Raw genomic sequence first — 27,500 nt, forward strand, 5'->3', positions numbered from 1 at the left:
CAAATACAGGATCACACCTTCCTTTTAAAGATGGGTGGAATAATCTTTTCCAACATTTGCCGTCTCAACTGTTAATGCAGAATATAAAACAAGCTTACCAAAGAGGGTTTGAATAGGGACGTGGTGAGCTGGCTATTGCTCCCCTTAACACCCCTACTCGTGATCAACAAGTAAACTTATTACATTTTGTTCATAAGAATATATGGATACCAGGCAGTGCTTTGTAGACTATGCTTTGGGAAAGATTATATGTACATTGCTTATTAAGCTTTTATTTTCATTGTAGGTATATTTCTAATAATAACATAAGTCAACCCCCAGAAAAAGTTTTCTCAGGCCTCACAAGTCTACAATGGCTGTAAGTATAATGCTTTAAATAAAAGTTTTAAATATCACTTAGCTTTGTGCCGGTTTGCTTCACAAAGTATTTCTTGACTTAATAAGTGACTCGCACAAATGTTTTAAAGGAAATCTCACCAGTAATTGAGAAACCTCCAGGACGTCTACAATTAAATTGCATTTCAACTTTATTCTTCTAAAATTGACACTAAATGTTATTTAATTCCATTCCCACTTATTTCAAATAGGGGGGCCCCTTTTAGTAGAGTTCACACTACAGAGTCAGAGCCGATGTAAAAAAGAAAACAGCATTCCAGATGAAGACAAGCCGAGATGCTCTCGCTCCAGTCTAATGCCGCAAGAACAGGATACCCACGTAACCATCACCAAACCATCATCTGTGCACCTGGATCACCACATATTTTCCAAAGGGGATAGCCCACTTTCGATATATTGAAATTCAGTCCTAAACAAAAGGCATCATCACGAAGCTCTGGGGAATAAACTCATACAAATCCTTATATTTATTCCCCAGACCCTCGAAATGATGCCTTTTGTTTAGGACTGAATTTTAATATATCGAAAGTGGACTATTGCAAGAGGTCACGCCTGTTAAATAACCCCAGGGTCCTAATTACTGTACCACTTGTTAGACCAGGTAGGACCAGCCATTGCAGCAAAAACAACAAACTCTCTCAGACATCCATTCTAAAGTATGCGCATTACAGGGTCATACCTTCCTCTTAAAAATGGGCGGAATACTCTTTTCCAATTTTTGTCGTCTCAACTTTTAAGGAAAAGTATCAAACAAGGTTACCAAAGTGGGTTTGAATAGGGACGTGGGAAGTTGGCTATTGCCCTCCTAAACACACCCACTCGTAATTAAAAACTTAAGCTTCTATTTCATTTTAGGTATGTTTGTAATAATAGCATAAGTCGACTCCCATAAAAAGTTTCCTCGCTTTACCAATATTTGCTTGACTTTGCTAATAAGTGACTCGCATAGTTGTTTTAAATAAAATCTCAATAGGGACGTAAGGAGCTGCCGCTTGCTTCCCAAAACACCCCTACTCGTCATTGACAAGTAAACGTATTACATTTTGTTCATAAAAATGTATGGATGCCAAGCAGTGCATGGTAAACTATGCTTTGCGGAAGATTACATCTACATTGCTCTTTATGCTTTTATTTGTAGACGGATGCCGTCAACAACAGGATACCCTGAACATCGCTACTCCTACTTACTTTGCTTTGCAAAATATTAAATGTACATTGCTTATTATGCTTTTGTTTCATTGTAGGTATACACAGGTCATTGCATGGCCGCGTAGGGATACGAATTTTATCTTCAAGTGCTAAAAGTATCTCACACGAGTGATCGGAGCGAACGGGTGAGAGATACTTTCAGCACTCGAAGATAAAATTCGTATCCCCAAGCAGCCATGTAATGTTCTATTTATTATATTGATATTGATGAAATGTCCAGACTTAAAGCAGAGTGTTTTATTCATTTTTAAAATGATGAAAAAGTGGTGACTAACCGCTAAAACACGTATGTTACGTAACATGAAACAATGTAGAAAGTTATGAAAAGCACATCATGATAATGTAAAATTTTGCCATAAAAATTTTAATGTAGTACACAAAAATTGTATTGAAGCTCAAAAGTATCTTACAATGAAGACGAAGCTCGCATTTTATTGGCTTATCGTGTTTGTTACCATGACGACACCTCTATTCTCACATGCAAAAGATAAAAATGATATGTTCACTGCGCGCGGTGAAGATATGATTTTTTTCGTAAAAGGAGAAATCCTGGTATTTCATCGGTATGTATATAATAAATTTATGATAATAACATAGGTCAATCCCCAGGAAAAGTTTTCTTGGGGCTCAGGAATCTACAATGGCTGCAAGAATAATGCTTCAAATAAAAGTTTAAAACATCACTTAGCTTTGTGCCAAGTCGCTTCACAAAGATTTGCTTGAGTTTGCTAATAAGTGTCTCGAATAGTTGTTTTAAACAAAATATCAATAGGGACGTAGAGAGCTGCTGCTTGCTTCCCTAAGAACCCCTACTCGTGATGAACAAGTAAACTTATTACACTTTGTTCATAAAAATATATGGATGCCAAGCAGTGCTTTGTAAACTATGCTTTGCGGAAAATTACATCTACATTGCTCTTTATGCTTTTATTTGTAGGTGGATTGATAATAATAACATAAGTCAACTCCCAGAAAAGGTTTTTTCAGGGCTCACAAGTCTAATTAGTCTGTAAGTATATTTCCCCAAAATAAAAGTTTTAAAATATCACTTAGCTTTGTGCCAAGTCGCTTCACAAAGATTTGCTTGACTTAGCTAATAAGTGTCCCGAATAGTTGTTTTAAACAAAATATCAATAGGGACGTAAGGAGCTGCTGCTTGCTTCCCTAAGCATCCCTACTCGTGATTAACAAGTAAACTTATTACATTTTGTTCATAAAAATATATGGATGCCAAGCAGTGCTTTGTAAACTATGCTTTGCGGAAGATTGCATGACTTTGTACATTGCTTATTATGCTTTTATTTCATTGTAGGTTTATTTATAATAATAACATAAGTCAACTCCCAGAAAAGGTTTTTTCAGGGCTCACAAGTCTAACGAATCTGTAAGTATATTTCCCCAAAATAAAAGTTTTAAAATATCACTTAGCTTTGTGCCAAGTCGCTTCACAAAGATTTGCTTGACTTAGCTAATAAGTGTCCCGAATAGTTGTTTTAAACAAAATATCAATAGGGACGTAAGGAGCTGCTGCTTGCTTCCCTAAGCATCCCTACTCGTGATTAACAAGTAAACTTATTACATTTTGTTCATAAAAATATATGGATGCCAAGCAGTGCTTTGTAAACTATGCTTTGCGGAAGATTGCATGACTTTGTACATTGCTTATTATGCTTTTATTTCATTGTAGGTTTATTTATAATAATAACATAAGTCAACTCCCAGAAAAGGTTTTTTCAGGGCTCACAAGTCTAACGCATCTGTAAGTATATTTCTTCGAAATAAAAGTTTTAAAATATCACTTAGCTTTGTGCCTGGTCGCTACAACGAACTTCTTGACTTATTGATTAAGTAACTCGTACAAATGTTTTAAATGAAAACACTGCAAAATTGAACATGTTAGAGACTGTTGATGTGTCTTTAAATGAAATATGTCAAATAGAACATGGTGAACATGGCTTATTATGCTTTTGTTTCATTGTAGGTATACAGAGGTAATTGCATGGCCGCGTAGGGATACGAATTTTATCTTCGAGTGCTGAAAGTATCTCACACGAGTGAGCGAAGCGATGAAATGTCCAGACTTAAAAAAAAAGTGGTGACAAACCACTAAAACACTCATGTTCTGTAACATGAAACAATATATGAAAGTTATGAAAAGCAAATCATGATAATGTAAAATTTTGCCATAAAAATTTTAATGTAGTACAGAAAAATTGCAACGAAGCTCAAAAGTATCTTACAATGAAGACGAAGTTAAGCTCTCATTTTATTGGCTTATTATGTTCGTTACCATGACGACACCTCTATTCTCACATGCAAAAGATAAAAAATGATATGTTCACTGCGCGCGGTGAAGATATGATTTTTTCGTAAAAGGAGAAATCCTGGTATTTCATCAGTATGTATGTAATAAATTTATGATAATAACACAGGTCAATCCCCAGGAAAGTTTTCTTAGAGCTCAGGAATCTACAATGGCTGCAAGAATAATGCTTCAAATAAAAGTTTAAAATATCACTTAGCTTTGTGCCAAGAATATAAAACGAGCTTACCAAAGTGGGTTTAAGTAGGGACTTGGGGAGCTGGCTATTGCTCCTCTTAAAAGCCCTACTCGTAATTAATCTCAATAGGGACGTGAGGAGCTGCGGCTTGCTCGCCTAAGCGCCCCGTACTCGTGATCAACAAGTAAACTTATTACATTTTGTTCATAAAAATATATGGATGCCAAGCGGTGCTTTGTAAACTATGCTGTGCGGAAGATTACATGTACTTTGCTCTTTATGCTTTTATTTCTAGGTTGATTTCTAATAATAACATAAGTCAACTCCCAGAAACGGTTTTCTCAGGGCTCACAAGTCTATTCGGACTGTAAGTATATTTCCCCAAAATAAAAGTTTTAAAATGTCACTTAGCTTTGTGCCTGTTTGTTTCAGAACGATTTTCTTGAGTTTGTTGTTAATTGACTTGCACAAATGTTTTAAATGAAATCTCTCCAGTATTTAAGAACCCTTCAAGATGTCTACAATTAAATTGCATTTAAACTTTATTCTTCTAAAATTAACAATAAGTGTTATTTAATTCCATTCCCACTTATTTAAAATAATGGGCCCCTTTTAGTACAGTTCACACTACAGAGTCAGAGCAGATCTAAAAAAAAAAAAAATCAGCATTCCAGGCAAAGGCAGGCTGAGATGCTCACACACCAGGCCCAACGCCGCAACAACAGGATACCCACGTAACCATTACCAAACCATCAACTGTGCACCTGGATCACCACATATTTTCCAAAGGGTCTTGCTTACTGTATTACCTATTAGACCAGGTAGGACCAGCCATTGCAGCAACAATAACAAACTCTCAAACATTCATTCTTAAATATCCGCAAAAGCACGATGATACCTTCCTTTTAAAAATGGGTGGAATAATCTTTTCCAACGTTTGCCTTCTCAACTTTTAATGAAGAATATAAAAGAAGGTTATCAAATTGGGTTTGAATAGGGAGGTGCTGAGCTGGCTATTGCTCCCCTTAACACCCCTACTCGTATTTAAAAAGTAAACTTATTACTTTTTTTTTTAATGAAAATATATGGATACCAAGCAGTTCTTTGTAGACTATGCTTTGCGAAAGATTGTATGTACATTGCTTATTAAGCTTTTATTTCATTTTAGGAAAATTAATAGTAATACCATAAGTCAACTCCCAGAAAAAGTTTTCTCAGGTCTCACAAGTCTACAATGGCTGTAAGTATAATGCTTTATATAAAAGTTTTAAAATATCACTTAGCTTTGTGCTTGGTCGCTTCACAAAGTTTTTCTTGACTTTGTTCATAAGTGACTCGCACAAATGTTTTAAAGGAAATCTCACCAGTAATTGAGAAACCTCCAGGACGTCTACAATTAAATTGCATTTAAAATTTATTCTTCTAAAATTGACTCTAAATGTTATTTAATTCCATTCCCACATATTTACTCACTGAAATGAAGGAGCCTCTTTTAGCAGAGTTCACACTACAGAGTCAGAGCCAATCTAAAAAAAAAAAACAGCATTCCAGACGAAGACAGGCCGAGATGCTCCCGTCCGAAGCTAACGCCGCAACAACAGGATACCCACGCAAAGTATCACCAAACCATCAATGTGCACCTGGATCACCACATATTTTCCAAAGGGGATTGGAGGAGGGCACGCCTGTCAGATTTTGCCAGGATCCCAATTACTATATCACTTATTAGACTAAGTACGACCAGCCATTGCAGCAACAACAACAAACTCTCAGACATCCATTCTGAAGTATCTGCAAATACCGGATCACACCTTCCTTTTAAAAATGGGCGGGATAATCTTTTCCAACCTTTGCCGTCTCAACTTTTAAGGCATGGCATGGCCGCGTAGGGATACGAATTTTATCTTTGAATGCTGAAAGTATCTCACACGAGTGAGCGAAGCGAACGGGTGAGAGATACTTTTAGCACTCGAAGATAAGTCGTATCCCCAAGCGGCCATGTAATGTTCTGTTTATTATATTGAAATGTCGGGACTTAAAACAAAGTGTTTTATTCATTTTCGAAATGATGAAAAAGTAGTGACCAACCGCTAAAACACGCATGTTGTGTAACATGAAACAATATATGAAAGTTATGAAAAGCAAATCATGATAATGTAAAATTTTGCCATAAAAATTTTAATGTAGTACAGAAAAATTGTATTGAAGCTCAAACGTATCTTACAATGAAGACGAAGCTCGCATTTTATTGACACCTCTATTCTCACATGCAAAAGATAAAAATGATATGTTCAATGTGCGCGGTGAAGATATGACTTTTTCGTAAAAGGAGAAATCCTGGTATTTTATGAGTATGTATATAATAAATTTATCATAATAACATAGGTCAATCCCAAGGAAAAGTTTTCTTACAGCTCAGGAATCTACAATGGCTGCAAGAATAATGTTTCAAATTAAAGTTTTAAAATATCACTTAGCTTTGTGTCAAGTCGCTTCACAAAGATTTGCTTGACTTTGCTAATAAGTGTCTCGAATAGTGGTTTTAAACAAAATATCAATAGGGACGAAAGGAGCTGCTGCTTGCTTCCCTAAGCACCCCTACTTGTGATTAACGAGTAAACTTATTACATTTCGTTCATAAAAATATATGGATGCCAAGCAGTGCTTTGTAAACTATGCTTTGCGGAAGATTCCATGTACATTGCTCTTTATGCTTTTATTTGTAGGTGGATTTCTAATAATAACATAAGTCAACTCCCAGAAAATGTTTTCTCAGGGCTCACAAGTCTACAGGAACTGTAAGTATATTTCCCCAAAATAAAAGTTTTAAAATATCACTTAGCTTTGTGCCTGGTTGCTTTAGAACGATTTTCCTGATTTTACTTGTAAGTGACTCGCACAAATGTTCTAAATGAAATCTCCCCAATATTTGAGAACCCATCAAGACGTCTACAATTAAATTGCATTTAAAATTTATTCTTCTAAAATTGACACTAAATGTTATTTAATTCTATTCCCACTTATTTAAAATAAGGGGCCCCTTTAAGTAGAGTTCACACTACAGAGTCAGAGTGGATCTGAAAAAAACAGCATTCCAGACGAAGACAAGCCGAGATGCTCCCGCCCCAGGCTAACGCCGCAATAACAGGATACCCACGTAACCATCACCAAAGCATCAAATGTGCACCTGGATCACCACATATTTTCCAAAGGGGATTGGAGGAGGGCACGCCTGTCAGATCATGCCAGGATCCAAATTACTATATCACTTATTAGACTAAGTACGACCAGCCATTGCAGCAACAACAACAAACTCTCAGACATCCATTCTGAAGTATCTGCAAATACCGGCTCACACCTTCCTTTTAAAAATGGGCGGGATAATCTTTTCCAACCTTTGCCGTCTCAACTTTTAAGGCATGGCATGGCCGCGTAGGGATACGAATTTTATCTTTGAATGCTGAAAGTATCTCACATGAGTGAGCGAAGCGAACGAGTGAGAGATACTTTCAGCACTCGAAGATAAAAGTCGTATCCCCAAGCGGCCATGTAATGTTCTGTTTATTATATTGATATTGATGAAATGTCCAGACTTAAAACAAAGTGTTTTATTCATTTTCGAAATGATGAAAAAGTAGTGAGCAACCGCTAAAACACGCATGTTCTGTAACATGAAACAATATATGAAAGTTATGAAAAGCAAATCATGATAATGTGAAATTTTGCCATAAAAATTTTAATGTAGTACAGAAAAATTGTATTGAAGCTCAAAAGTATCTCACAATGAAGACGAAGCTCGCATTTTATTGGCTTATCGTGTTCGTTACCATGACAACACCTATATCTTCACATGCAAAAGATAAAAATGATATGTTTACTGCGCGCGGTGAAGATATGATTTTTTCGTAAAAGGAGAAATCCTGGTATTTCATCAGTATGTATGTAATAAATTTATGATAATAACCTCAATCCCAAGGAAAAGTTTTCTTAGAGCTCAGGAATCTACAATGGCTGCAAGAATAATGCTTCAAATAAAAGTTTTAAAATATCACTTAGCTTTGTGCCAAGTCGCTTCACAAAGATTTGCTTGACTTTGCTAATAAGTGTCTCGAATAGTTGTTTTAAACAAAATATCAATAGGGACGTAAGGAGCTGCTGCTTGCTTCCCTAAGCACCCCTACGTGTGATTAACGAGTAAACTTATTACATTTTGTTCATAAAAGTATATGGATCACCACATATTTTCCAAAAGGTATTGGAGGAAGGCACGCCCGTTAGATCACCACAGGTTCCCAATTACTGTAACATTTATTAGTCCAGGTAGGACCAGCCATTGCAGCAACAACAAGAAACTCTCAAGCATCCATTCTAAAGGATCCGCAAAAGCACGTTCATACCTTTCTTTTAAAATTGGGTGGAATAATCTTTTCCAACCATTGCCGTCTCAACTTTTAAGGCAGAATATAAAACAAGCTTACCAAAGTGGGTTTAAGTAGGGACGTGGGGAGCTGGCTATTGCTTCTCTTAAACGCCCTACTCGTAATTAATCTCAATAGGGACGTGAGGAGCTACGGCTTGCTCGCCTAAGCACCCCGTAATCTTGATTAACAAGTTAACTTATTACATTTTGTTCATAAAAATATATGGATGCCAAGCAGTGCTTTGTAAACTATGCTTTGCGGAAGATTCCATGTACATTGCTCTTTATGCTTTTATTTGTAGGTGGATTTCTAATAATAACATAAGTCAACTCCCAGAAAAGGTTTTCTCAGGGCTCACAAGTCTACAGGAACTGTAAGTATATTTCCCCAAAATAAAAGTTTTAAAATATCACTTAGCTTTGTGCCTGGTTGCTTTAGAACGATTTTCCTGATTTTACTGGTAAGTGACTCGCACAAATGTTCTAAATGAAATCTCACCAATATTTGAGAACCCATCAAGACGTCTACAATTAAATTGCATTTAAAATTTATTCTTCTAAAATTGACACTAATTGTTATTTAATTATATTCCCACTTATTTAAAATAAGGGGCCCCTTTAAGTAGAGTTCACACTACAGAGTCAGAGCGGATCTAAAAAAAACAGCATTCCAGACGAAGACAAGCCGAGATGCTCCCGCCCCAGGCTAACGCCGCAACAACAGGATACCCACGTAACCATCACCAAACCATTAACTGTGCACCTGGATCACCACATATTTTCCAAAGGGAAATGGAGGAGGGAACGCCTGTCAGATCATGCCAGGATCCAAATTACTATATCACTTATGAGACTAAGTACGACCAGCCATTGCAGCAACAACAACAAACTCTCAGACATCCATTCTGAAGTAGCTGCAAATACCGGATCACACCTTCCTTTTAAAAATGGGCGGGATAATCTTTTCCAACCTTTGCCGTCTCAACTTTTAAGGCATGGCATGGCCGCGTAGGGATACGAATTTTATCTTTGAATGCTGAAAGTATCTCACATGAGTGAGCGAGGCGAACGAGTGAGAGATACTTTCAGCACTCGAAGATAAAAGTCGTATCCCCAAGCGGCGCCATGTAATGTTCTATTTATTATATTGATATTGATGAAATGTCGGGACTTAAAACAAAGTGTTTTATTCATTTTCGAAATGATGAAAAAGTAGTGAGCAACCGCTAAAACACGCATGTTGTGTAACATGAAACAATATATGAAAGTTATGAAAAGCAAATCATGATAATGTAAAATTTTGCCATAAAAATTTTAATGTAGTACAGAAAAATTGTATTGAAGCTCAAACGTATCTTACAATGAAGACGAAGCTCGCATTTTATTGACACCTCTATTCTCACATGCAAAAGATAAAAATGATATGTTCAATGTGCGCGGTGAAGATATGACTTTTTCGTAAAAGGAGAAATCCTGGTACTTTATGAGTATGTATATAATAAATTTATCATAATAACATAGGTCAATCCCCAGGAAAAGTTTTCTTACAGCTCAGGAATCTACAATGGCTGCAAGAATAATGTTTCAAATTAAAGTTTTAAAATATCACTTAGCTTTGTGTCAAGTCGCTTCACAAAGATTTGCTTGACTTTGCTAATAAGTGTCTCGAGAAGTGGTTTTAAACAAAATATCAATAGGGACGTAAGGAGCTGCTGCTTGCTTCCCTAAGCACCCCTACTTGTGATTAACGAGTAAACTTATTACATTTCGTTCATAAAAATATATGGATGCCAAGCAGTGCTTTGTAAACTATGCTTTGCGGAAGATTCCATGTACATTGCTCTTTATGCTTTTATTTGTAGGTGGATTTCTAATAATAACATAAGTCAACTCCCAGAAAAGGTTTTCTCAGGGCTCACAAGTCTACAGAAACTGTAAGTATATTTCCCCAAAATAAAAGTTTTAAAATATCACTTAGCTTTGTGCCTGGTTGCTTTAGAACGATTTTCCTGATTTTACTGGTAAGTGACTCGCACAAATGTTCTAAATGAAATCTCCCCAATATTTGAGAACCCATCAAGACGTCTACAATTAAATTGCATTTAAAATTTATTCTTCTAAAATTGACACTAAATGTTATTTAATTCTATTCCCACTTATTTAAAATAAGGGGCCCCTTTAAGTAGAGTTCACACTACAGAGTCAGAGTGGATCTGAAAAAAACAGCATTCCAGACGAAGACAAGCCGAGATGCTCCCGCCCCAGGCTAACGCCGCAATAACAGGATACCCACGTAACCATCACCAAAGCATCAAATGTGCACCTGGATCACCACATATTTTCCAAAGGGGATTGGAGGAGGGGACGCCTGTCAGATCATGCCAGGATCCAAATTACTATATCACTTATTAGACTAAGTACGACCAGCCATTGCAGCAACAACAACAAACTCTCAGACATCCATTCTGAAGTATCTGCAAATACCGGCTCACACCTTCCTTTTAAAAATGGGCGGGATAATCTTTTCCAACCTTTGCCGTCTCAACTTTTAAGGCATGGCATGGCCGCGTAGGGATACGAATTTTATCTTTGAATGCTGAAAGTATCTCACATGAGTGAGCGAAGCGAACGAGTGAGAGATACTTTCAGCACTCGAAGATAAAAGTCGTATCCCCAAGCGGCCATGTAATGTTCTGTTTATTATATTGATATTGATGAAATGTCCAGACTTAAAACAAAGTGTTTTATTCATTTTCGAAATGATGAAAAAGTAGTGAGCAACCGCTAAAACACGCATGTTCTGTAACATGAAACAATATATGAAAGTTATGAAAAGCAAATCATGATAATGTGAAATTTTGCCATAAAAATTTTAATGTAGTACAGAAAAATTGTATTGAAGCTCAAAAGTATCTCACAATGAATACGAAGCTCGCATTTTATTGGCTTATCGTGTTCGTTACCATGACAACACCTATATTTTCACATGTAAAAGATAAAAATGATATGTTTACTGCGCGCGGTGAAGATATGATTTTTTCGTAAAAGGAGAAATCCTGGTATTTCATCAGTATGTATGTAATAAATTTATGATAATAACCTCAATCCCAAGGAAAAGTTTTCTTAGAGCTCAGGAATCTACAATGGCTGCAAGAATAATGCTTCAAATAAAAGTTTTAAAATATCACTTAGCTTTGTGCCAAGTCGCTTCACAAAGATTTGCTTGACTTTGCTAATAAGTGTCTCGAATAGTTGTTTTAAACAAAATATCAATAGGGACGTAAGGAGCTGCTGCTTGCTTCCCTAAGCACCCCTACGTGTGATTAACGAGTAAACTTATTACATTTTGTTCATAAAAGTATATGGATCACCACATATTTTCCAAAAGGTATTGGAGGAAGGCACGCCCGTTAGATCACCACAGGTTCCCAATTACTGTAACATTTATTAGTCCAGGTAGGACCAGCCATTGCAGCAACAACAAGAAACTCTCAAGCATCCATTCTAAAGGATCCGCAAAAGCACGTTCATACCTTTCTTTTAAAATTGGGTGGAATAATCTTTTCCAACCATTGCCGTCTCAACTTTTAAGGCAGAATATAAAACAAGCTTACCAAAGTGGGTTTAAGTAGGGACGTGGGGAGCTGGCTATTGCTCCTCTTAAACGCCCTACTCGTAATTAATCTCAATAGGGACGTGAGGAGCTACGGCTTGCTCGCCTAAGCACCCCGTAATCTTGATTAACAAGTTAACTTATTACATTTTGTTCATAAAAATATATGGATGCCAAGCAGTGCTTTGTAAACTATGCTTTGCGGAAGATTCCATGTACATTGCTCTTTATGCTTTTATTTGTAGGTGGATTTCTAATAATAACATAAGTCAACTCCCAGAAAAGGTTTTCTCAGGGCTCACAAGTCTACAGGAACTGTAAGTATATTTCCCCAAAATAAAAGTTTTAAAATATCACTTAGCTTTGTGCCTGGTTGCTTTAGAACGATTTTCCTGATTTTACTGGTAAGTGACTCGCACAAATGTTCTAAATGAAATCTCACCAATATTTGAGAACCCATCAAGACGTCTACAATTAAATTGCATTTAAAATTTATTCTTCTAAAATTGACACTAATTGTTATTTAATTATATTCCCACTTATTTAAAACAAGGGGCCCCTTTAAGTAGAGTTCACACTACAGAGTCAGAGCGGATCTAAAAAAAACAGCATTCCAGACGAAGACAAGCCGAGATGCTCCCGCCCCAGGCTAACGCCGCAACAACAGGATACCCACGTAACCATCACCAAACCATTAACTGTGCACCTGGATCACCACATATTTTCCAAAGGGAAATGGAGGAGGGAACGCCTGTCAGATCATGCCAGGATCCAAATTACTATATCACTTATGAGACTTAGTACGACCAGCCATTGCAGCAACAACAACAAACTCTCAGACATCCATTCTGAAGTATCTGCAAATACCGGATCACACCTTCCTTTTAAAAATGGGCGGGATAATCTTTTCCAACCTTTGCCGTCTCAACTTTTAAGGCAAGGCATGGCCGCGTAGGGATACGAATTTTATCTTTGAATGCTGAAAGTATCTCACATGAGTGAGCGAAGCGAACGAGTGAGAGATACTTTCAGCACTCGAAGATAAAAGTCGTATCCCCAAGCGGCGCCATGTAATGTTCAATTTATTATATTGATATTGATGAAATGTCGGGACTTAAAACAAAGTGTTTTATTCATTTTCGAAATGATGAAAAAGTAGTGACCAACCGCTAAAACACGCATGTTATGTAACATGAAACAATATATGAAAGTTATGAAAAGCAAATTATGATAATGTAAAATTTTGCCATAAAAATTTTAATGTAGTACAGAAAAATTGTATTGAAGCTCAAAAGTATCTGACAATGAAGACGAAGCTCGCATTTTATTGGCTTCTCGTGTTCGTTACCATGACGACACCTCTATTCTCACATGCAAAAGATAAAAATGATATGTTCACTGCGCGCGGTGAAGATATGATTTTTTTCGTAAAAGGAGAAATCCTGGTATTTCATCGGTATGTATATAATAAATTTATGATAATAACATAGGTCAATCCCCAGGAAAAGTTTTCTTGGGGCTCAGGAATCTACAATGGCTGTAAGAATAATGCTTCAAATAAAAGTTTTAAAATATCACTTAGCTTTGTGCCAAGTCGCTTTACAAAGATTTGCTTGACTTTGCTAATGTGTCTCGAATAGTTGTTTTAAACAAAATATCAATAGGGACGTAAGGAGCTGCTGCTTGCTTCCCTAAGCACCCCTACGTGTGATTAACGAGTAAACTTATTACATTTTGTTCATAAAAGTATATGGATCACCACATATTTTCCAAAGGGGATTGGAGGAAGGCACGCCCGTTAGATCACCACAGGTTCCCAATTACTGTAACATTTATTAGTCCAGGTAGGACCAGCCATTGCAGCAACAACAACAAAATCTTAGATATCCATTCTGAAGTATCCGCAAAAGAAGGATCATTCCATCCTTTTAAAATTGGGTGGAATAATCATTTCCAACCATTGCCGTCTCAACTTTTAAGGCAGAATATAAAACAAGCTTACCAAAGTGGGTTTAAGTAGGGACGTGGGGAGCTGGCTATTGCTCCTCTTAAACGCCCTACTCGTAATTAATCTCAATAGGGACGTGAGGAGCTGCGGCTTGCTCGCCTAAGCACCCCGTACTCGTGATTAACAAGTTAACTTATTACATTTTGTTCATAAAAATATATGGATGCCAAGCAGTGATTTGTAAACTATGCTTTGCGGAAGATTACATATGTACATTGCTCTTTATGCTCTTATTTCTAGGTCGATTTTTAATAATAACATAAGTCAACTCCCAGAAAAGGTTTTCTCAGGGCTCACAAGTCTACACCGACTGTAAGTATATTTCAACAAAATAAAAGTTTTAAAATATCACTTAGCTTTGTGCCTGGTTGGTTTAGAACGATTTTCTTGATTTTACTGGTAAGTGACTCGCACAAATGTTCTAAATGAAATCTCACCAGTATTTGAGAACCCTTCAAGACGTCTACAATTAAATTGCATTTAAAATTTATTCTTCTAAAATTGACACTAAATGTTATTTAATTCCATTCCCACTCATTAAAAATAAGGGGCCTCTTTAATTAGAGTTCACACTGCAGAGTCTGAGCCGATATAAAAAAAACAGCATTCCAGACGAAGACAAGCCGAGATGCTCCCGCCCCAGGCTAACGCCGCAACAACAGGATATCCACGTAACCATCACCAAACCATCAACTGTGCACCTGGATCACCACGTATTTTCCAAAGGGGATTGGTGGAGGGCACGCCTGTTAGATCATTCCAGGGTCCCAATTACTATATCACTTATTAGACCAGGTAGGACCAGCCATTGCAGCAACAACAGCAAACTCTCAGACATCCATTCTGAAGTATCTGCAAAAGCACGATCTTACCTTTCTTTTTAAAAACGGGTGAATTAATCTTTTCCAGCCTTTGCCGTCTTAAGTTTTAAGACAGAATATTAAAGAAGCTTGCCAAAGTGGGTTTAAGTAGGGAAGTGGGGAGCTGGCTATTGCTCCCCTTAACACCCCTACTCGTAATTAAAAAGTAATCTTACTACATTTTTTTAATAAAAATATATGGATACCAAGCAGTTCTTTGTAAACTATGCTTAGAGGAAGATGACATGTACATGAATAAAGTTGACACTGCAGGGTCAGAGCCGATCTAGAAAAAAAGAACAGCATTCCAGAAGAAGACGGCGAGATGCCCCCGTCCCAAGCTAACGCCGCAACAACAGGATACCCACGTAACCATCACCAAACCATCAACTCTGCACCTGGATCACCACATATTTCCAAAGGGAATTGGAGGAGGGCACGCCTGTTAAATCACTCCAAGGGTCCCAATTAGTGTATTACTCATTACACCAGGTAGGTCCAGCCAACAACACACTCTCAGTCATCCATGCTGACGTATCCGCAAAAGCAGGATCATATCCTGTATTTAAAAATGGGTGGGATAATATTTCCCACCCTTATCTGTCTCAACTTTTAAGGCAGAAGATAAAAGAAGCTTATGGTTTTGAAGAGGGACGTGAGGTATTGCCGCTGGCTCCCCTAAACATCCTTACTCTTGATTAAAAAGTAAACTTATGACATTTTTTCATAAAAATATATAGATGTCAAGCAGGCCATGAAGCCCTCATCCAGAGCTATTGGAAAGGCATTGCTGCCATAAAAAAAACCCCGAATCGGCCAAGGTCTCCGAAGATGTTGCAGGAAAGTGGCTAGTAAATGCATTTGCAGGTCTTTCTTCTGACCCCGCAGTGTCCAGCCAGTCGTAAAGAAAATTTGGTTTCATCAAACGTGTCGATAAAGGTCGAATTACCACCGTGAACGATTTGGAAAGCTGACATTTCGAGCGTTAGACCTTCGTCAGAGCAAATGGGGGAATTGTGGGTGTTGTTGGTTGTATGGGGGTGTGGAGGAGCTTTGCTATTGATGGAAATATTATAGTAACATGAATTTGTGAATAAATTGATGGAATGAGAGATGTTTATTGATTCCTTGAGGATAGATTGTACCTATTTGAGAGGTGATTTTTTGGTTCTAGATTTTTGCGGCTTTCTGTGTTCCCGTGGTGTAAGGATAGACCGCAAAAGTATCATGTTGTTGTGGGAGTGATTAGGAAGATTGAAATGGCGCGCAACTGGTTTTGATGCAGCTGTGTCGTTTAAAGGTGTTTGCGAAAGCGGTCCGCCAATATTCTCCCTGTTTCGCCTATGTAGGCCTTCTTACATAGAGTGCAGGTTATGCAATATATAGATGACATTTGCGGAGAAGCATGTAATGTGGTCAGTAATTTTAACGGATCGATTCGATCGTGAGAACTTAACCATGTTAGATATAAAAGGACAAGTTTTGAATCGTTTGCGTCTACATTTAAAAGTTCCCGGTTGGTTGTCAGACTGCGCTCTTAACTGAAACGTTGCCTATGTTTTTGTCGCGTTTGAATGAAATGAGTGGTAGTAGAGGAAAGATACGTTTAGTTTCGAGATCATTGCGGAGAATTTTGAGTTTTTTAGAATGACATTTTTGACTGCTTGCACAAGGTTTTGTGGATGGTAGGTGAGGGTGAATGGAATTCTGTTGGTTTCTTCGTTCTGTTTCGTTTTTAGTGCGGTTTCTCGATCGACTTCTTCTCTGTTATTTTCAAAGAGTTAATTTCACTCCAGTGCCGGAGTGAAAAACTGGAGTAAAATAAAGCGGAGTAAAATGTACCACATTTATTCGAGACACTGCTTACAAAATACATTACATAAGTTACTTACACTACTAACATCACCAATTTCCAATACTCATTACAATGTTAATAATTATTTATTTACACACAAATAAAAGGCGAAACAGCCGCGCAACTGCTGATGGCATGTTTGATTCTTAGTATTGATTGTAAAAACGTAATATAAATATAAGCGTGTACGTTTACAATTAAGTACGTTCTAACACCTTAAACCTTTAACCTGTATTTGTTGTCGTTGTCAGCAGCAATGGGACCATCACCAACAGGTGCACGGCAAGCAAAGTCAGTGGTTGGCCTTTCATATTGGGGACCGTGTCTTGGCCGCTTGTCCAGTGTTTCACAAGACCTGCGATCCTTACGACCTGCAGAATGGCATATCTTGTGTTGCTGCCTTGGTAATATTGTTGATTAATCTTAATAATTTAGAATTGGGGAAACCAGTATTTTCAAGAGGTGGAGTTTTTATGATTGCTGTTATCACTTTCCTCGTCATCTTGTACAACAGAAGTTTGGAAAGCATGAGCGGTAGAGCAGCCACTTGTACAACACGGTTTTCTTTGTACGACGACCCCCGAACTGGAAAATGAGGATTGTCGGCATCACTGTCATCACTTTCGCCTTCACGTTGCGCATCAGAATTTGGGAAGGCAAGTACGGTAGAAGACGAGATACCTGAAAAACACTTTGCAAGGATACGTTGGTTGAGAAACCTTTCGTTTTCTCTCTTTTGCACTTAAAGCTACGCAGTCAGAGAAAGAAACTATCACATCGGTGTGCTCTGCAGCCAGTCTGTAAGCCCCCTCGTCAAACAGCGCTCTTTCCCCGCTGCATTGCTGTTCTTTAGCTAGGTTTTGCAGCAGATTCAAACATTCCGTCCAGGATAACCTTCGGAAACCTTTGCCTTTCCGTTTCTTGATCCTGTCATTCATGCATTCGGGGTCGTTGTCGTAAAGGAAATTCTCTCCCTAACCAACATTCTCCCGCACAGATCTGATCAACCTTGTCTTCATATCTAAAGAAGCGTTCATCAGAAAATATGGATAAAACTCGGTCGATTCTTCCTTCAAAAGAACTCTGGCATTTATTTCTCGTTTTTTCCACACAGGGTACAAGGAATCCAACATTATATCAAATTCAGTCGGGGTAAATGCGTCCATAAGGCCCACTTCTTTTCTTGCATCACTGCCAAGAATGTCAAGAAGAAACTCTTTTCTCTTCAAATCCCTAATGTGCAGATCATTCAATTTAAGAATGACATCATCCTCCACGTGTTTCTTGCAAGATAACCATGTTGCCAAAGGAAAAAAAATACTTCCTGCCTTTCTTAAGAGCGGCGTCCCTATCGGATCCTATGACCAAAATATTGGACGGCTCTTCGTCAATGGACACCAATGATGATGCTAAGTAACAATATGACTCTTTCTTTCACCTCATGTGAAGCATACATGGACCAAGTATGGTTGGATGACTTCCATACTTCACATCAACAAGTAGAGGATGCTTGTATGTCACCGTAAATTAGTACGAAAACTGATGTTTCGAGTGTTAGCCTTTCGTCAGCGCGAATAAAGGAATTGTGGGTAGTGTGCGGCTATTACAGATATGGAGCTACGCTATTGGTGGGAACATGGTGACCTGAAGAAACAATAGTAAATTAGCAGAATGAAAAGCTGAATGTAGAATGCAGTGTCCACGCAGAACAAAGAACGAGCTTGGGTTTTACTGTTGCTGAGTGTGATCAGGGAGATTAAAATTTCTAGCGAGTGCGCGCTTGTATGTTGTTGCGGTGATAATTTATAATAATCTATGTTGAATGTAGTGTCCACGCGCAGAACAATTTTACTGGTACAGAATCTTTTGACACCTTTTACCTGCTGCTCAGTTGCCATAACACATGCAGGTTCAGGGGTCAATTGTAATCGCCTGATGTATGAAATTTTCTCCACCTTTTTCAGCAAGATCGTATAATCCATCTCTGGATCTACGTGGTTTAGAATTGAACTTAACATTATTTACCTGCTTTCGCCCTTTAGGAATATCTCTAAGAGATTCGCCCTTTGGGAATATCTCCAAGAGATTCAAAAGCCATCATTTTTCCCGCCTCTTCAAATACCTCATCATAAACTTGGGAGGGACCTTTGGTCAGTGCTTTTGTCAAGACCCTCTGTAGAGTGCTTGCCTTGGATGTAATGAACGCTTTATCACCAAATTTTGCATTGCCATTAGCCTTGTTACTTCAAACTCGTACTGCACTATGATGTACCGCCCTCTCCTGCCCTGGCTGCTCCATAACTCATAACTTCGAGATCCCAGTGAATAAGATGAGTCCAATAATTTTTCCTGAGTTGGACTGTGGTGTCAGTAGAACTGGCTGAGCGCGACTGATTTGAAATTAAGCTAACTTCGTCAGAAGTATCAAAAAAGCCTTTACCGACACGCCCACCATTGAGGAAAGAGCCAAGATCGTCAGATTTCCAGTCGATTGGATGCTTCAATGACCATGTATCAATTACAAATGAGGCATTTTTCTGCCATTTTGGAGCTACCTCGGGGTGCGGGATTGAGAAGGATCGAGACAATGTCCTCATCGCACTCGCACCCCTCACAACGGAAAATTGGAAGTTCCTGATCTTCGTCAAGAAACTCAATTTCTCCAGATTGGTCGCTCTCAACTTCTGATTGAATTGCTTGAATTCGCTTTGATTGGCAAAAAGCTTCAGTGCGTTGTGGTTATTTCTCCCGGAAGTACTTTAAAATGTAATGCCACAATGTAGTTTGAAACCAAATTGATGTACTATGATATTTAGCTAATCAAAAAGATCAAAGAAAACAACCTCCTTCCCAGATCAAGGTCATTATCTAGCCTAGGATTACGCTCTTGTTAACAATCCTGGCAAGAATACTGGTACCCAGTATTTTTTTTAACTCCAGAAAAGGAAATCGATCGCTATTTTTAACTTTCTGCTGAGGAGGGAGGGAGGACTGGCGGTTTTGTTTGGAGCTTTCTGAATATTTTTCGGTTTTGCTCGGGGGAACCATTTCCCTTACCGCGTCAACAATCGTTTATCCCCGCGTAAGTGAATACACCTGTTGTAACTGCTCATGTGTCAATAAGTGGAAACGCTTCATTAAATTACAAACCAAAGAAATTCGGAGTTGAAGAACCACGTACGAGCTATTTACTCCAAAAAGATAATTAGCAGACTTTGCTTTAGAAATTATTTATCAGATGTTTCCAGGTAAAATGAAACAAAACACATTACGCGCATATCCACTAACAGTGCTTACTTTTCAGGGGAAAACCATAAAATTAAAAAATAAGGTGTATTGTGTAGTTCTAACAGATATTTCTGTTGAAAATACAATATTTTGGTTTACTGCTCCCTTGATGTCCACAGAAACGTATATTTGGTTTTGCGAGAGAGAAAAACTAATTGAGTTAATGTCTTTTGACATGGAATAGATATTGCTCTTTCGGTTTTCCATTAAAAAATGTCAACATGGTCCCTTGTTCAGAAGGAAATTCCATGATTTACATTTTGCTTTTGAAACTCAAAGATCTTTGGACTACACAAATATCACCTGCACATCAGCTATTCGAAGTCATCTTGCCGCTTGCCCTAATTTAACGTCGACTACGAAGCGAACATTTTGTCGGAATATCACAATTCAAACGCACTAGGCATCTCAACAGTATTAGTAAGATTTTAAGGGTAAATCACGTAGACTGAATACATGATAACTTGAAGTTTAAATTTTGAAAGGGAATATGTGGTTTCACTTGTTCCAACCTGTCTCAACTGGAACTCTCTCCTTCCGTAGTAGATTCAGTTCGCGATCTGCCGAAGCCTTTTTCTAAAAGAAAACAAATCAAGGTATGGTAAGAATGGTTCAGCCACGCAGCTGTTTTTTTAGAGAGGCACCTGATTGGCTAGTTGTAATGACGTAATGAGATTTTGAATATGCACGGCTTGAGCAGCTTGTGGAGAAATGGCCTCCGTCGTGGGTGATCACGATCGTTGTCGAATCTAAAAACTTTGATTTTGAAAAGAGTGGAAAAAGTTTTAATCGACATAAAGGAAAATGGTTGTGGCTATGCGAGGCAGAAAGTGGTGAAAGTGAAATTGAACCAATAGAGAACCGAGATGCGAGCTCTTCGGTCAAAGATATTGAATGCGAAAGCACGAGTGCTGAAAGTGAGAGTTGAAAGCTCAAAATTATACAGTAAATTCAAATATCTCACCTTTGCTTCCACACTCTCGTCTCTGTTTGCTAGAAGATTCCTCGCTACTTTCAGATCCTTTTCGTTTCAGGAACTGACAAATTGCCTCTCGAATGCTCATCACGCTCAGAGTGCACTTAAAAACAAACTGATAGACGTGATCACATATTTCTAGCTACAAGATTTGGACTCTGCATGGACGTGGCACAGCGTTAAAATCTCAGCTCTGGCCTCTTCCCGGCCCTAATCATGTAACCGCGCGACATTAGGAACGAGAATTTAAGTAATAATAGCTTTTAATAGTTTTGCGAAACTAAAAAAAAAAAGGTTTGAAAAAATAGATACTAAAAGAGTTTGATGGGGCATGGGGATCCGCTCTCTTACCTCATCCTCTCTTTTTGCACCTTCAACTCTTTTGTTCGGATGAGCAGTTTTTTAGTCGCCTCAATGTAAAGGCCTTTCACCATGGCTGAATTCACTATCTTGGTGTTTCAAAACGTTTTGCAAACAGGCTGGATAATAAAAATAAAGAGTTCCATCACAAAAAAGGGCCTAACGTTGCCAAAAGATGTGGGCTCCCTGAAATTATATCATGCTCAAAATATGTCAGACTTAATTATCAAAAACAATTTTCGCCTATTTCCTAATGTATAACTGCAAGGTTTGTAATTCTTATGCGCAAATCCGTAAGTGTGTATTTTACGAAATGCAAAATTTATTAATTCGTTTTTAGGTGTAAACACAAGCATACTTGTACTACTCGGCTGCCTGATAAGGTGAAAGTTAGGCATTCGAAATGCGTGAAGAAAAATAAAAATAAAAAAGTTTACAACTGGAGAAGTTTGCAAGCGTGATGTCCACTGGTTAAAAATATCTTTGAAAAGAAACGAGGGTTGAATTGAATTACAGTTTTGCGAAATAAGTTGTCATAATAAGAAGCTGACTGTACTGATCCCTTTTAAAATGGTAAAAACAGTTAGCTTTCATTTGGCAAAATTTACTAATTTACGACATAGAACGAAATATGACTCGGTAAATATTTATCGCGGTAACGGGAGATGATGCCAGTAGAAAGAGTATTTATGAGAAAGAACGCGTATGACCCATCTTTTCATGCACGTCCATTTGGTCTCGCAGAATCATTGGGTAACCCTTCCATCGGTCTTGAAGAACGCATCGTGTTCCGTCACTAACCTCTCTGGTACCCTAAGGTTAACTTGCTAGTAAAATTGCTAGAACAACCAGCAATAAAACAATTCCAGTGTTTTGGCATTATAATTAGCAACTTCTACCGCCTTTCTCATTTGTCCACCATTTTGGAAATGACATGAACATCACTTGACCCTGAATAACTGGTGATGGTGCGCTCTAACATAGACTCATCCGAAGGCCCTCACCAACCTGCTATCCAGTGCGCTAGAGACGTCACAACTAAATCATATCTGTGGCCCTAGGGGTAGTTCTTACTTATTACTTAGTGGCTGAAAACGTTGGATAAGTTTGTCTTCAAGACCTTTTAAAATTAATTGTCAAAAGATTCCAAGGAGAAGGGTCTTCTTTAACTTATGAACTTGAAAATGAAAGTCGTTCCCACGGATATATGGTAGAATTGAAGCTTTTTACTACATCATCAACGTCCTCGCATAGGACTCTCATCTCACGAAGTGCAGTCGTTTGCGCAATGTACGGAATGACGACATGTGCGTGGCTTTCTTGATTTTTTGCGATACTACCACAGTCGATCCTTAATGCCACCTGGCTTAATTCTTGAACAATTAATTTGCTTCTCTAGTTTTTGAAAGGGATCTCTCTTTTATTTTCTCATAAGATTATTTATTGATAAATTTGTCTGTATATTGATCCATCGATGGCTCGAGCCGGAAATATCTCAAAACTGTACTGTTAGGAGCTCAATACCTACTCTGTTACATTATTTACCTTGAGGTTAACTACCTCAGCCATGACGCATGAAAACCAATTGATCATGACTGTAAAATCTTTATCTGTTTTTTTTTGTTTTTGATTTTTTTTTTTTAGATCGTTGCAGAATAACTCCATAACTCTTTTGACGAATTCAAGTTTTGACAAGCTTGAGAATATTAATTATTTGTAAGTAAGGCTGGTGAAATACATCACATTTTAAATAACAAGCCACCGGCATGGTTTGACCACACCGCACCCCTTTAACTATCCGAGGGAACAGAATTAGGTGAACTGCTTTCTCAAAACCAATTGCATTGTCCCTTATCCCTTTTCCACTCCCTTGAATTGCCTCCCCTGCCATTCTTTCGAAACATAATGTGCATAGGCTATTGTTTCAATCGCATTTTTTCTTTCTTTTTAGACTCCTGAGTGAAAACAAACTCCAAGCAATCCCTGACGGGACCTTCAGGAATTTAAAGCATCTTCGATTTGTGTACGTCAATCAGTTCAAGAAGAGACAGTGTGGCCCAGTGGTTAGGGCGCTTGCCTTGAGATCCGGAGATCCCGGGTTCAAGACCCGCTCTGACCACTCGTTGAATTTGATCGTGGTAGTCCCTGGTTCAACTTCCCAGCCGCACTTGTAAATAGCCAACTGGTTTGCCTCCAGCCAGTTGGGATTCTTAATAGTTGTTGTTGTTCTGTTCTGTCGTTTCGTTGTGTTTCATTGGCCCTGAAAAGCCCCTATGGGGAGCGGTCAATTAAGTATGTATTGTATTATTGTATTGTACTATACGAGGCTTCTTGTGCGTCAAATAACGAAACGTTAAATTGTTTTTACTTTTTCTTTCCTTTCAGTTCTTGTCTCTCATCTCACTTTAAATCTGTAAAGAGACTACTGCGACTTATACTTGATTATTTTTTTTATTCCCCAACAGGATGCTTTCTGATAACCCCATCAACACAATTGGAGAGCGGGTGTTCACCATCCAAAACCAAAGTCTAACAGTGTAAGTCAGAGGATGTCATACTGTTTCAAATGTCAGTGCACCTGAAGTTACTCAGGCTGTATGACACTCATTCTTAAATAGAATATAAAAAAAACTCGGTTGTGGGACAAAACGATAGATATCACGATAAAGGTTTGATTTTGCTAATTGAGTATTTCACCTTCAAAGTAGTCATATCTTTTGCAGCATCATGATACGGACGAAGCTAAGAACATTCAACTTTGGATCGTTTGATAGTAGCAGCAATATCACACCTGTTATGTAAGTATTAACGCAAAGACATTTGAGTCATTATCTGTAAACTGGCTGGAACTGACCATTACACCTTAAACATCAATAGTTGCATTTAAAAATCAGTTGTAGGCATAAAGACCAGCGGGAAACAATGCCTATCCATAGCTGGGACCTTGATAAACGACCTACAATTGTAGATCTCTAGGGGTTCTAGTTGGTCATTGGGTAGAACATCCCAACGGTGTTACAGAGATCGTTGGTTCATATCCTGGTTTGGACTTTTACTTTTAAGTTTTCCTTTTCCCCTATGCCTCACCATTAAGGCGATCTTTAGTCTTTTGTAAACGGGATTTACAGATTCATAGAGGACAGAACACTCTAAAAATAGGTCAGTTATGCATACAGTCTTACGACATGTGTGACACAGGACCTCTACACCTGACTTTAAATGTACAAAAGAACTTAAATAAAACAAAAGCAATAAAAAAGTGTAATGTAAAAAGAATTGATCGATTGTTTTCTTAATTCAGTCACCCACCTACGTCATATGGTACCCATCATTTGTTTGCTATGCGCTCTCACCCCTTGCAATGCTAGGCATGCATGGCAAGACAGGCAGTGCATGTGATGCCCTCGACTACACAAAAAACATATTCGCTTCCCGTGTATGCCGTGAAAATTTAACTTGAGCATGTTTGTTGAAACGTCATGGAAATCCTTGGCCCAGGTGGCCTGTTCCACAGCATGGAACTTACCATATATTAGCCAAGAATTGTTTTGACTTGATAGTAGGGTACCGTAATTTTTCAGCGACATTCTTACCACTTATCAATGTATACTAAGTTGTCCACTTGATTGTAGATCTCTATTATAAATGACAAGACTTTAGCTAGACGCTAAACGTAATCGATCTGGTTATATTTGTTTCTCCTAAAAACTGTTCTAACTGTATTTTCGTTAGAAATTTGCATGAAGGAAAAATTGGTACCATCAAGTTCACGAAAGATTGCGTTATCCACCTGTGAGTACCTTAAAGTTAATTTACCCGCACGGCCAGACTGTATAGATTTCAATTAATCTTACACCAACAGAAATTTAATGACATTTGCAGAAATTGAACCTTTTAAGTGAACACGATGACAAGGCTTGCAATACTGTTGCGGCAAAATTTTCAAAAAGAATCCACTTGCATTGTCGCTGGACAATAAGCAATTGTCTACGAAAGACACCTGAGAAATGCATATGGCTTCATAGGGATTGGAAGCCATGACCTCGGGGATGCCGTTTCAATGCCACCCAACTGAGTAGCTTCACGGCAGAGTTGGTAGAGCAGAGTTCATGGGTTCGAATCCCGTTGAAGACACCTTACTTTTTCAGGCGTCTATCAGAGACAATTGCTTAAATTGTCCAGGTGAGTGCAAGAATTACTTCGTCTAGATTGAACGTAGTTATGATGAAGTTAGAACTTTCACATATGTATGTGCCTGACGCAACAGAGAAGCCACAATACTACGCTATTCTTATAATGTACCCAGTCAGGAGACAAAGACTGGAAGGATACGCCTTCGGAATATATGCGTAAGAGCGTTTTCTCAAATCGATCTTTTTAAACTAAAAACAGCAAAACCATAATTTTCCATTAATCGTAAGCCTTACATATTTAATGATAACCCTTGTGATTGACAAGGGTATCTTCTATGATAATTAAAGATCAATTTAAAACTAGCTTATTTCTCAGAGCATGCACCAGGGGCACCCAACCATAGTCTTAGGTGAATTATGTGTTCGGGGGAGTAAAACTGTTCTAAGAATTTCGGTTATATGTTGCCAAACAGCTATAGATTTCTTTACTTAATTATATAGCTGGTAGTTAATCCGCAATTGTCAGCATAGCTATTATCCTTTAATTCTTTAAACTGTCCAATTAAGGATTAATTTGAATATTTTCAGATAGGGTTTTCCTTTAAAAACAGGCAAACTGTCGACCAATTTAGAAAATATAGGAAAGTTTGTCTAAACCAATCAAATCCCAGAGAATACAATAGGTAATGGAAACTAGCTAATCAGCACAAATCATAGCGTAAGCGCTGTTGTTTCTGTTTGTAGTAGTTTACAATGGCAGAGTTTTGCCACGGAGATTTGCCACATTTTTCCATTTCTCAGGACTTTTTCAGCGATATCACCACAAATGAGAGATTTCCTACGTTGCCAGAAGAAGAGCTTGCCAACCTGAGAGGCAAAAACCAAAACTGAAACACCTCCAAAAGTATAAAAACTTGGCTGAATGTTTTCAGAGTGGAAGGTGCAGCGTAACGAAGCGAGAAATTATAAAGTTGGAAGATATCCCTCGTCATGAGCTAGATGCAGTTCTTTGCCGTTTTTTCGCTGAAATTAGAAAAAAAGGACGGTCACGAATACGAAGCAGAAAGTTTGACTGTCATGCAGTGCTCGTTGGACCGTCATTTAAAAAACTGTGGCAGAAACTACAGTATTTTGCGATATCGTGAAATTCAAATTCAAAGCAACAAGTTGAAGCGAGCGCAGGGTTGCGGAAAGCGAAAAAATGTCTCTCGTGCTTTAAGCGAAGCAGCCGAAGCATTCCTCTGAAGTTCAGGTAATATTTTGGAAATTTTAAATAGTTCACAATATTACCGTTTGCCCTTCTTTAAGGATAATAGCTTGACTGAGCAATGCTCAATTATAACTGACTAGCTATATAATTAATAGGTAACAGGACTACATGCTTGTCCAATTTCGAAAAAAGTGGATTCAAAAATTCCTCGGACTGCCAAATTGGACTCGGTCTACGTCCTTGTCCAATTTTGGCAGTCCTCAGAATTTTTCTCATCGAATTATTTCCAAATTGGACAGGATGTATTTCTATTACATACACAAAACATCATGTAAAAGATTTGCAACAAGGGAAAAGTAGTCCCTTACGTTTTCGGACAGGATATTTTTGCGGATGAGCAAATTGTTCGCTGGGTAGCTTTTGGGAGGTAACGTTCAGCTAGCATTTTCTGAAATGAAGATATCATTTCCTAAACTTTTCGGACACTTCAATTTTCAGCTTAGATATCCGAACAGATCAAATTCTTCCAGGTGATGCAGGGGCGTAGCGTGAGATTTTGAAGGTGAACGCACACGAAGAATGTTTCAAGCGCCAAAGGCGTTCCAAACTAGGGGGTCTGTAGGCATGCTCCCCCTGAAAATTTTGAAATTTAGGTTCTCGGAAATACCATT

At 38.1% G+C, this 27,500-nt stretch overlaps 1 protein-coding gene and 1 long non-coding RNA gene across 2 annotated transcripts in view; both read left to right on the top strand.

Annotated features, from left to right (window-relative positions):
- Nucleotides 1-2,617, top strand: part of LOC137989785 (uncharacterized) — an 11,975-nt gene extending 9,358 nt beyond the window's left edge. The window contains exons 2-3 of the long non-coding RNA XR_011121023.1: nucleotides 287-358; nucleotides 2,543-2,617. This is a non-coding gene — a long non-coding RNA (uncharacterized lncRNA). The remainder of the gene's footprint in view (nucleotides 1-286; nucleotides 359-2,542) is intronic.
- Nucleotides 2,618-12,390: 9,773 nt separating this feature from the next.
- Nucleotides 12,391-27,500, top strand: part of LOC137989803 (uncharacterized) — an 88,629-nt gene continuing 73,519 nt past the window's right edge. The window contains exons 1-7 of the mRNA XM_068835452.1: nucleotides 12,391-12,456; nucleotides 14,388-14,459; nucleotides 23,131-23,202; nucleotides 23,438-23,509; nucleotides 23,952-24,023; nucleotides 24,210-24,284; nucleotides 25,219-25,278. Of these exons, the coding sequence (XP_068691553.1) occupies nucleotides 23,953-24,023; nucleotides 24,210-24,284; nucleotides 25,219-25,278 (206 nt within the window). The 5' untranslated portion in view covers nucleotides 12,391-12,456; nucleotides 14,388-14,459; nucleotides 23,131-23,202; nucleotides 23,438-23,509; nucleotide 23,952. The remainder of the gene's footprint in view (nucleotides 12,457-14,387; nucleotides 14,460-23,130; nucleotides 23,203-23,437; nucleotides 23,510-23,951; nucleotides 24,024-24,209; nucleotides 24,285-25,218; nucleotides 25,279-27,500) is intronic.

Source organism: Montipora foliosa, unplaced genomic scaffold, assembly GCF_036669935.1.
Source record: "Montipora foliosa isolate CH-2021 unplaced genomic scaffold, ASM3666993v2 scaffold_474, whole genome shotgun sequence".
Classification (NCBI taxonomy): domain Eukaryota; kingdom Metazoa; phylum Cnidaria; class Anthozoa; order Scleractinia; family Acroporidae; genus Montipora; species Montipora foliosa.